This window comes from Euprymna scolopes, chromosome 40, assembly GCF_053919585.1.
Source record: "Euprymna scolopes isolate OS-2025 chromosome 40, ASM5391958v1, whole genome shotgun sequence".
Taxonomy (NCBI): domain Eukaryota; kingdom Metazoa; phylum Mollusca; class Cephalopoda; order Sepiida; family Sepiolidae; genus Euprymna; species Euprymna scolopes.
The window spans coordinates 42,641,953-42,654,274 of NC_136521.1; the positions used below are offsets into that span (position 1 = coordinate 42,641,953).

The 12,322-nt window shown below is 40.1% G+C and overlaps 1 protein-coding gene across 11 annotated transcripts in view; it reads right to left on the reverse strand.

The window, feature by feature from the left end:
• The window catches only part of LOC145265500 (ankyrin repeat and sterile alpha motif domain-containing protein 1B-like), a 903,976-nt gene that overhangs the window by 629,544 nt on the left and 262,110 nt on the right, over positions 1 to 12,322 (reverse strand). For all 11 annotated transcript variants that reach the window (XM_080121395.1, XM_080121397.1, XM_080121394.1 and 8 more), the window contains exon 8: positions 10,140 to 10,371. In XM_080121395.1, the coding sequence (XP_079977521.1) occupies positions 10,140 to 10,371 (232 nt within the window). The remainder of the gene's footprint in view (positions 1 to 10,139; positions 10,372 to 12,322) is intronic.

Consider the following 12,322-nt stretch of genomic DNA (forward strand, 5'->3'; position numbering starts at 1 on the left):
ACTGGGAAATATAAGGTATAATATAGTGATCCAAACAATGAAGATAAAGATACCAGTTGGGATAATTCATGCAACAATACTTCATTTTGAAACACAAAACAAATACAAGCAGGTCAGCACAATAAAAAAAATAACTAAAGGACAAAGAAAAAGAACACTATTTTTTTTTTTAGAAACAATTAACAATTTTAATTATCTTAATTGATAGAGTATGATCTTTCAAGATTTGAACATACGAAGGGGTACACCTCAAATGAAGCAACATCATAGGAGATCCTGTGTTATAATAAAAATCTCTTCAATGGGTGAATATGTTTGAAGAGGGTAGGAGTAAGAAAAATGAAAAAAAATAAAAAAGCAAAAGGAAAAAAAGGGAAGGGGAAAAAGGGAAAAGGAGAAAGGGAAAAAAGAGAAAGGGTAAAAAGGAAAAAAGAAAGAAAGGAAAAAATAAAAGATAAAAATAAAATAGAAAATAGGAAAAAAAGAAAAAAGATAGAAAGAAAGTAAAAGAAAAAGAATGAAAAATAAAAAGAAAAAATTATGAAAAAAGACAAAAAAATGTGAAGATAGAGGGTTGTGATATATAGAGTGAAAAGTTTTTAAAACATGGATGTTACACTTTTTAATCTCTTCTATTTTGTTAGCAATACTCCTGGATAACACCGGATAACCATCCTAGTTATATACGAGCAATAAAATGTTATATATATATATATATATATATATATATATATATATATATATATATAAAATAAATGACAAATGTTATATTCCAAAATTCATGATGTTGACCTTCTTATAAGTTATTCCTTTAATTCAGTTGACTTATACATTCTGTTTTGATAAAAATTCAATATGGCGTAATGGAAAATATAAAGGTATTTGCAGCTTCTCTTCCAATTTTCGGATTTTAATCATGCCAAATCACACTTCAATTCCTTTTGATGGATTGATTGTTGCTATTTCTTCTGATGAGTTAAGGGCATAATAGATTCACTGATTGATATAATAATTAAGTGATTGATTTTGCGCTACAAAACAGATACTGTCAAAAATTGTATAAGTCAACTGAATTAAAGGAATAAATTATAAGATGGTCAACATCATGAATTTTGGAATATAACCTTTTGTCATTTATTCTCTATCTTGCTCTGTAATTACATTGAGCTTCTTAAATAAGGATTGATATATATTATAAGAAAATATATTTCTACAGAAATATATATAAACAATAAAATACACTTAGTTTTAACATTTTACAATAGCTCTACACTATTATTTGACCATGAGAAATGAAGTGTTATAGATTATCTTGAACATTTTCACTCAGTAATGGTTGCCAAATGTTTTGTCGTGTATTTCAACCAATGTGATGCCTCCGTATTGTCTCAAGAGACAATAGATACCCTCTGTGCGTGTAATTGTGAGGCAAGTGTTGCACGATTCTCCCAATCATACCTTCTCCTGAATCGGCACTGCTTGAATCTGGATGGAAAGAAGGACGACAGGAAACAAGTGAAGAGCACATCCAGCATCTGGAAGTCCGAAACGATCACCCAGTATTTTATTTTTACTATTGACCAGGCTCAACGTTGCTTAACTTTGGTGATCTAACAAGAACCGGTGTGTCAACAGCAAAATTAATGCATCCTATTATTTTTGCCTAGTTCGAGTTTTGCAGATTTTTAATTTAACTTCTGCTTGATTCCCACACGTCAACTAATCATGCTTTACAGGGTTGAACGATAAATTTGTCGCCCTCCAACACTCCAGCTTTATTTCAAAACATTTATCGAAAAAAAAATCAATTCAGGTAACTTGATTATGCAGTAGAGCTGATATCTATTCAATATAGTCGCTTGTGGGAGGTCATGTTGGTGATATTCTCAACGTATGACCAAACTTATATTTCTAAAGAAGTTATTCCAGCCTTAGAATTTTTACTTTTTTTATATCTTTGTACAAACTTTTGATACCATTAGACCATTGGTATGGCATGGAATAATCGCCAACCATTCTATTTGCAATAAATGTCAGCAGTTAATATCATTGCAAGCCAAAAAAGGAAAATATTATATGGATGATCATTGTTGGGCATGTGTGCAGTCAGCACCAACGCTATTCAGGGTTTAACCGGCTTCCTCCGAAGGAGGAAGTTTCATGGGAGTATGAAATTCACAAGCGGTCCCCAGTCGCATGTATATCCCTGTTAGAGGAGATGACAACGTTAGGTTTTTGCAACTTTTTGCAGGGAGGTGTCGACGTCCTTCTACATACAGCACCTGGACTTCCCAAATTGGTCACCCATTTTAGTAATGACGTTGCTTAACTTCGGTGATCTGACGGGAACCAGTGTCTCAACATGATTATGCCATATATATTTGGTATGCACAAAATGTTACCATAAAAAGAATATATGGCTTGGGTTTTTCTTTCAAAGTTCACATCTTGTATTAAGCCAAATCTCTATCAATGGTTGGTTGTCCATCGGATCCGATGATGACGTTTTCGTTTTGCATTTCATCTATGAATATGGAGATGGCTCTGCAGCCCCAGCCTAGAGGCACAAAATCTCAAACAGTAGGGACACCAAAAAGCAGTTGTGATCACTGCAGAGGCTGTTCTGCAGTGTCTCTCTCTGGCAGCAGTGAGTTTCTGGCATCAAGCCTCTTCAAAATTGGCAGCACCTCTATGAACTGAGCCTCACCATTTTAGTTTGTCTATGGAATAACCCTCCAGGTCTTTCGTTTTGATATAGCACCACTGGAGATTGACTTTGATCATGTCATCTCTACCTCTACTATTATATAAAAGAACTTTGTCTGTTTGTGTGATTTTGTTCCCTATGGACTTGAAAATGGCTGAGCCGATTTTTATGAAATTTCACATCAATGTACTTCATATTCCTGGCAGTATTCTTAGATAGGTTTTGTATCGGAATGTCTTTGATAAGTATCAATAATCTAAATGATCCCATGAAAGAAGGAACAAGCGATTTTGACTAACGTTAACACCTAACACAGCCTAACATCACAAGTGTATTTGAGAAGTTTAATGTACCTACAAGCCAAAAGGCCCGACATGTAAAATCAACAGTAGGTTCTTTGATATGACAGGGGCACATGCAAAATGAATGTTTCTGTTCAGAGCACACTTGAAACATAATACTTGACTTTTGCATCTTAAACTTTAATTCAAACAATTATATATAAAAATAATTCTATAAAATCAACAATAGGTTTTCTGCAGTGCAAGTGTTCCTTCTTTCATTGGATTATTTCGATTATTGATACTTATCAAAGACATTCTGATACCAAACCTATCTAAGAACACTGCCAGGCAAATGAAGTACCTCCGTGTGAAATTTCATAAAAATAGGCCCAGCCATTTTCAAGTCCATAGGGAACGAACTCATACACACAAAGTTCCTTGTGTATAGTATCGATTACATTGAAAATGGCTGAACAACTGACTCTCCCCTCCTTCAAAAAAATTGATCCAGTTGATCCCCTAAAAAATGAATTTTTTTTTTTTTAAATCTACACGGTGCCTTCAATAAGTTTCCAGAATTTTTGTACAAGCATTTAAAATTGTCGTAGACATTGGAAATTCAGTATGTTATTGCTATACATCTTATGAGATGACTGACTAATTTGTATGATTTCAGGTTCAAATGAACAGCCAAAACAGAAATGATATGCAATAAAATTCTGTTTTAAACTTGGAAAAAAATGTAACAGAAACGTATGGAATGCTTTAGACTGCTTTTGGACCATCTTGCATGAATCAAACATCAGTTTTTGAGTGGTATAAAAGATTCAAGGAAGGCAAGGGGTCTGTGAGGGATGATGAGAGGTGTGGGATGGATAAGGAAGTAAGAACACCAAAGTTGATTAACAAAATAAAGAATTTCATGGATAAGGACTGTCATGTATCTATAGAGACAATAAGTGCACACACAATTATTTGCGAATCCTTTTTGATATTCTTTCTTTATGTTACTGGGATACTTAAGACCTGGGAGGCTTAAGGCTTGGGATGCTTAAGACCTGGGACGCTTAAGGCTTGGGATGCTTAAGACCTGGGACGCTTAAGGCTTGGGATGCTTAAGACCTGGGACGCTTAAGGCTTGGGATGCTTAAGACCTGGGACGCTTAAGGCTTGGGATGCTTAAGACCTGGGACGCTTAAGGCTTGGGATGCTTAAGACCTGGGACGCTTAAGGCTTGGGAAGCTTAAGACCTGGGACGCTTAAGGCTTGGGATGCTTAAGACCTGGGACGCTTAAGGCTTGGGATGCTTAAGACCTGGGACGCTTAAGGCTTGGGATGCTTAAGACCTGGGACGCTTAAGGCTTGGGATGCTTAAGACCTGGGACGCTTAAGGCTTGGGATGCTTAAGACCTGGGACGCTTAAGGCTTGGGATGCTTAAGACCTGGGACGCTTAAGGCTTGGGATGCTTAAGACCTGGGACGCTTAAGGCTTGGGATGCTTAAGACCTGGGACGCTTAAGGCTTGGGATGCTTAAGACCTGGGACGCTTAAGGCTTGGGATGCTTAAGACCTGGGACGCTTAAGGCTTGGGATGCTTAAGACCTGGGACGCTTAAGGCTTGGGATGCTTAAGACCTGGGACGCTTAAGGCTTGGGATGCTTAAGACCTGGGACGCTTAAGGCTTGGGATGCTTAAGACCTGGGACGCTTAAGGCTTGGGATGCTTAAGACCTGGGACGCTTAAGGCTTGGGATGCTTAAGACCTGGGACGCTTAAGGCTTGGGATGCTTAAGACCTGGGACGCTTAAGGCTTGGGATGCTTAAGACCTGGGACGCTTAAGGCTTGGGATGCTTAAGACCTGGGAGGCTTAAGGCTTGGGATGCTTAAGACCTGGGACGCTTAAGGCTTGGGATGCTTAAGACCTGGGACGCTTAAGGCTTGGGATGCTTAAGACCTGGGACGCTTAAGGCTTGGGATGCTTAAGACCTGGGACGCTTAAGGCTTGGGATGCTTAAGACCTGGGACGCTTAAGGCTTGGGATGCTTAAGACCTGGGACGCTTAAGGCTTGGGATGCTTAAGACCTGGGACGCTTAAGGCTTGGGATGCTTAAGACCTGGGACGCTTAAGGCTTGGGATGCTTAAGACCTGGGACGCTTAAGGCTTGGGATGCTTAAGACCTGGGACGCTTAAGGCTTGGGATGCTTAAGACCTGGGACGCTTAAGGCTTGGGATGCTTAAGACCTGGGACGCTTAAGGCTTGGGATGCTTAAGACCTGGGACGCTTAAGGCTTGGGATGCTTAAGACCTGGGACGCTTAAGGCTTGGGAAGCTTAAGACCTGGGACGCTTAAGGCTTGGGAAGCTTAAGACCTGGGACGCTTAAGGCTTGGGAAGCTTAAGACCTGGGACGCTTAAGGCTTGGGATGCTTAAGACCTGGGACGCTTAAGGCTTGGGATGCTTAAGACCTGGGACGCTTAAGGCTTGGGATGCTTAAGACCTGGGACGCTTAAGGCTTGGGATGCTTAAGACCTGGGACGCTTAAGGCTTGGGATGCTTAAGACCTGGGACGCTTAAGGCTTGGGATGCTTAAGACCTGGGACGCTTAAGGCTTGGGATGCTTAAGACCTGGGACGCTTAAGGCTTGGGATGCTTAAGACCTGGGACGCTTAAGGCTTGGGATGCTTAAGACCTGGGACGCTTAAGGCTTGGGATGCTTAAGACCTGGGACGCTTAAGGCTTGGGATGCTTAAGACCTGGGACGCTTAAGGCTTGGGATGCTTAAGACCTGGGACGCTTAAGGCTTGGGATGCTTAAGACCTGGGACGCTTAAGGCTTGGGATGCTTAAGACCTGGGACGCTTAAGGCTTGGGATGCTTAAGACCTGGGACGCTTAAGGCTTGGGATGCTTAAGACCTGGGACGCTTAAGGCTTGGGATGCTTAAGACCTGGGACGCTTAAGGCTTGGGATGCTTAAGACCTGGGACGCTTAAGGCTTGGGATGCTTAAGACCTGGGACGCTTAAGGCTTGGGATGCTTAAGACCTGGGACGCTTAAGGCTTGGGATGCTTAAGACCTGGGACGCTTAAGGCTTGGGATGCTTAAGACCTGGGACGCTTAAGGCTTGGGATGCTTAAGACCTGGGACGCTTAAGGCTTGGGATGCTTAAGACCTGGGACGCTTAAGGCTTGGGATGCTTAAGACCTGGGACGCTTAAGGCTTGGGATGCTTAAGACCTGGGACGCTTAAGGCTTGGGATGCTTAAGACCTGGGACGCTTAAGGCTTGGGATGCTTAAGACCTGGGACGCTTAAGGCTTGGGATGCTTAAGACCTGGGACGCTTAAGGCTTGGGATGCTTAAGACCTGGGACGCTTAAGGCTTGGGATGCTTAAGACCTGGGACGCTTAAGGCTTGGGATGCTTAAGACCTGGGACGCTTAAGGCTTGGGATGCTTAAGACCTGGGACGCTTAAGGCTTGGGATGCTTAAGACCTGGGACGCTTAAGGCTTGGGATGCTTAAGACCTGGGACGCTTAAGGCTTGGGATGCTTAAGACCTGGGACGCTTAAGGCTTGGGATGCTTAAGACCTGGGACGCTTAAGGCTTGGGATGCTTAAGACCTGGGACGCTTAAGGCTTGGGATGCTTAAGACCTGGGACGCTTAAGGCTTGGGATGCTTAAGACCTGGGACGCTTAAGGCTTGGGATGCTTAAGACCTGGGACGCTTAAGGCTTGGGATGCTTAAGACCTGGGACGCTTAAGGCTTGGGATGCTTAAGACCTGGGACGCTTAAGGCTTGGGATGCTTAAGACCTGGGACGCTTAAGGCTTGGGAAGCTTAAGACCTGGGACGCTTAAGGCTTGGGATGCTTAAGACCTGGGACGCTTAAGGCTTGGGATGCTTAAGACCTGGGACGCTTAAGGCTTGGGATGCTTAAGACCTGGGACGCTTAAGGCTTGGGATGCTTAAGACCTGGGACGCTTAAGGCTTGGGATGCTTAAGACCTGGGACGCTTAAGGCTTGGGATGCTTAAGACCTGGGACGCTTAAGGCTTGGGATGCTTAAGACCTGGGACGCTTAAGGCTTGGGATGCTTAAGACCTGGGACGCTTAAGGCTTGGGATGCTTAAGACCTGGGACGCTTAAGGCTTGGGATGCTTAAGACCTGGGACGCTTAAGGCTTGGGATGCTTAAGACCTGGGACGCTTAAGGCTTGGGATGCTTAAGACCTGGGACGCTTAAGGCTTGGGATGCTTAAGACCTGGGACGCTTAAGGCTTGGGATGCTTAAGACCTGGGACGCTTAAGGCTTGGGATGCTTAAGACCTGGGACGCTTAAGGCTTGGGATGCTTAAGACCTGGGACGCTTAAGGCTTGGGATGCTTAAGACCTGGGACGCTTAAGGCTTGGGATGCTTAAGACCTGGGACGCTTAAGGCTTGGGATGCTTAAGACCTGGGACGCTTAAGGCTTGGGATACTTAAGACCTGGGACGCTTAAGGCTTGGGATGCTTAAGACCTGGGACGCTTAAGGCTTGGGATGCTTAAGACCTGGGACGCTTAAGGCTTGGGATGCTTAAGACCTGGGACGCTTAAGGCTTGGGATGCTTAAGACCTGGGACGCTTAAGGCTTGGGATGCTTAAGACCTGGGACGCTTAAGGCTTGGGATGCTTAAGACCTGGGACGCTTAAGGCTTGGGATGCTTAAGACCTGGGACGCTTAAGGCTTGGGATGCTTAAGACCTGGGACGCTTAAGGCTTGGGATGCTTAAGACCTGGGACGCTTAAGGCTTGGGATGCTTAAGACCTGGGACGCTTAAGGCTTGGGATGCTTAAGACCTGGGACGCTTAAGGCTTGGGATGCTTAAGACCTGGGACGCTTAAGGCTTGGGATGCTTAAGACCTGGGACGCTTAAGGCTTGGGATGCTTAAGACCTGGGACGCTTAAGGCTTGGGATGCTTAAGACCTGGGACGCTTAAGGCTTGGGATGCTTAAGACCTGGGACGCTTAAGGCTTGGGATGCTTAAGACCTGGGACGCTTAAGGCTTGGGATGCTTAAGACCTGGGACGCTTAAGGCTTGGGATGCTTAAGACCTGGGACGCTTAAGGCTTGGGATGCTTAAGACCTGGGACGCTTAAGGCTTGGGATGCTTAAGACCTGGGACGCTTAAGGCTTGGGATGCTTAAGACCTGGGACGCTTAAGGCTTGGGATGCTTAAGACCTGGGACGCTTAAGGCTTGGGATGCTTAAGACCTGGGACGCTTAAGGCTTGGGATGCTTAAGACCTGGGACGCTTAAGGCTTGGGATGCTTAAGACCTGGGACGCTTAAGGCTTGGGAAGCTTAAGACCTGGGACGCTTAAGGCTTGGGATGCTTAAGACCTGGGACGCTTAAGGCTTGGGAAGCTTAAGACCTGGGACGCTTAAGGCTTGGGATGCTTAAGACCTGGGACGCTTAAGGCTTAGGATGCTTAAGACCTGGGACGCTTAAGGCTTGGGATGCTTAAGACCTGGGATGCTTAAGGCTTGGGAAGCTTAAGACCTGGGACGCTTAAGGCTTGGGATGCTTAAGACCTGGGACGCTTAAGACCTGGGACGCTTAAGACCTGAGACGCTTAAGACTTGGGATGCTTAAGACTTGGGATGCTTAAGACTTGGGATGCTTAAGACCTGGGATGCTTAAGACTTGGGACGCTTAAGACCTGGGACGCTTAAGACTTGGGATGCTTAAGACCTGGGATGCTTAAGACTTGGGATGCTTAAGACCCGGGATGCTTAAGACTTGGGATGCTTAAAACATGGGACGCTTAAAATTTGGGATGCTTAAGACCTGGAACACTTAAGACCTAAGACACGACCTGGGATGCTTAAGACCTTAAACACAACCTGGTATGCTTAAGACCTGGGACGCTTAAGACCTGGGACGCTTTAGGACACTAATCACTGGTCATCATTTTTTAAGTTTTAGCTAGGCATACAAAGTACTGCCCTTGATATAACAGAAGAAGATTCCTTTGTTTTAATTAACACTATTTGATTTTATTATTTGTTACTGCTAAAAGTTAGAAAGCAAATTAAGAAATAAACCAAAATGAAAAAAAAAGAAAAGAAAAATCAGCGAAAATAATACAGCGGATTATTTTTGCTTAAAACCGATTGAAATGTAAGCAAAATATTTCGTAGTCATTACAGAAATGGAAATGTTCAATAAAACTGAATTATTTATTTTCGGCAGACACATCATTCTTTTAATGGATTTTCAATCTATATAATATTCTGCTGGTTCCTTTCTTGGTTGAAAAAGGCCAAATACAATTTTTGAAGGCCAAACTGCTTTAAAAAAGGCCAAACTCGCCAAATTTGGCTTTAAAAAGGCCAAGTTGACAACCATAGACAAGAATATGAGAGTGGCCTCCATTTAATGTAGCCTCGTTTTCGAATATCATTATAATAATAATAATAATATGATCATTGTTTAAAGGTGTGAGAAAGGATCATATTAATTTTTACGTGCAGTAATTTTTCACTGAAGAAAGAAGTTAGCAAAATGTTAGGTAAAAAAGGGGACATTTGAAAGAAACAGGTCAAAAGAAAGAAGAACATTGTCTGCCAGGAAGTGCTGGACTGAAGGAGTAAATTAAAGATTGTCTCTTACAATGTGATTATTTGTATTGAACTATGTAGCACAATATTACTTTCTTGAATATTTATTAGTACTTATTAATTTATCTCATTTGGGTCAGTTTTGTATTTAAAATACAATGGACACTATTTTCATAGAAATGTTAATAAATTTTTGCTGTGTGTTATATTAGTTTTTTTTTTTGTCTAAAGCACTAATTTTTTTTGTGTGCCATCCAGAAAAATATCAGCTTCATCAAAACATATTTGTCGATTAAATATATTTTTCATTCAGTGAAATTTCCACGGATCATGCTAGTTCATCTAATATTCAGTTTTGTAAAGTTGTAAAAAAAAATTAAAGGATACAATTTTTGCATGATTTCCATAGATCGACTCTCACCTGACAGAGGTGGACACTTCATGTAATAAAAAAAAAAGCAAATAAAAAAAAAATCAACCACTAAATACAGATGAAGAGTTTTGCGTGGGCGGTGAGATATTTTGTAGAGCAAGAAAGTTAAGGCTCACCTTGCATTCTCAGGAACTGGAGGGGGTGGCTTACGGCGACGTCTCACGGGTTGGGAATATATATCACTAATTTTCGAGTCCTGTGAGGGCCCACCCCCACTATCTAACCCACTGGGGGTCGTATGTGTAACGGACCCGGGTTCCTTGGCACTGGAATAGCGACATGACGGTGAATTGTAGTACGGTTCTGGTTCAGTGGCTTCGGCATATCGGTTACCATGATCAAGGAACTCTGGAAATTAGAAAAGAACAAGAATCAACCAATAAAAGATGTGCATTCCTTAGAGTTGAAAGAAATGGTTATTTTATTTGAGGCACTTCCTAACTATTAAAGTCTGTTTTTTTTTTTATATATAAATAAAACAGTAGACGTATGTATGTGTGTCTGTCTGTGTGAAAATATTTAACAGATAAACTCTTAAACTAGTGTTCACATAACACTGAAATGAACAGGAAATAATACCCAAACACCAAAATTACTTTTTACATGTAGATTTCCTTTGAATGAATAGTATACAAGTTAGAAAAGCATTTCACGCAAGGCATGAAAATTGTTAAACAAAATGTTTTTACTATAACTTTAAAAATAAAGGTACAAGATTCAATTTGAAATTTATTATCTTCAAAGTGCACTTTTATAAATTTTACAAAGTAAGGTATAAACATTTAATTTAAATTGAATCAAAAAATTAGCTTAGATTTATTTTATTTAATGTACATTCTATTGCACTTCAAAAAAAATAATTGAAAATGTTATATCTATATCATTAATTGCTAGATGAAAGATAATGTTTTTAAAGTGCAACAAAATGTACATTACATAAAATAAATCCAAGGTAATTTTTTGATTCAATTTAAATTAAATTTTTATACCTTACTTTGTAAATTTTATAAATGTGCACTTTGAAGATAATAAATTTCAAATTGAATCGTGTACCTTTATTTTTAAAGCCTAAAGCCTATAGTAAAAACATTTTGTTTAACAATTTTCATGCCTTGGGTGAAATGCTTTTCTAACTTGTATCTTATCTTTTTAAGATTATATTTTAAAACTCTCCTTCTCTCTATTTCAGTTTGTATTTTTCCTCACACCACAACTCATTTTTGCAAACCCCTCTTTGTATTATTACAAGTCTGAATATTCTCTCTGTTTCAGTTTGTATTTCTCCTCACACCACAACTCATTTTTTGCAACTCCCTCTTTGTCATACATGTCTGAATAATGAGAAAATCTGAATTTTTTTAACAAAAACTTTAAAACTTTTTTAGATTAAATTTTTTTAAACTTCTTTCAGAATAGAAAATAAAATTTAATAAGGAATATATTTCATATAGATTTCATTAACAAATATTCAGTACATAACGAGAAAAATAGAGATGAAAATTTCAAAAGGATTGTATAACTGGTTACGGTCAATAGTAGTCCTCGCCAGCGAAAGTCTTTGTTATTGTTATTCTATTATTATTATTATTAAAAACATTTTGTGTCCTGTTCTTTCGCGCGAGGACTAATATAGAAATCATTCTGGAATGAAAGTGTGCAAACATCGGTTTTCAACACGAAAATAAATTTATGAAATGGTGTACCTTTTGTACATATTAATCAAATTATGAACAAAAAAGAAAAAAAAAACAGACAGGAGTACGACTTTATTATAGTACCTATTTACTATGCCTCCCCACGGGACAGAGTTAGACACCAGGGTCGTTTTTTAGTGTGGAGAAAAGGTACAAAAATAAAAATTGTCTCAGTCGTGAAGGATTTCTCCTCCACTGAAAGAGAACAAGAAATGGAAGCGCCGCATCTGAAGAACAGATACTACACTTTGATCTCGGCCAAGATGTCATGTTTAGAATCAACGATTATAACTCAACAGCAGATTAACAATTACTGTATACGAAACAGAAGTGTTATGTTTACACTCAAACTAGTGTTCACATAACATTGAAATGAACAGGAAATAATAGTCATACACCAAGTAAAATCTTTGTTTGGATGGATGAATAATGTGTACAGAAATGTGTCGGCAAGTTGAAATGCAAAATGTTCATTTCTACTTGCCGTAAAAAAAAAAAAAGTAATTTAAAAAAAAAAACACACTGGCGAAAAATACTGGCGAAATAAACGAAAATATTAAAAAAAATAAATAAAAAATAAATAAAATAAAAAAATAAATAAACGA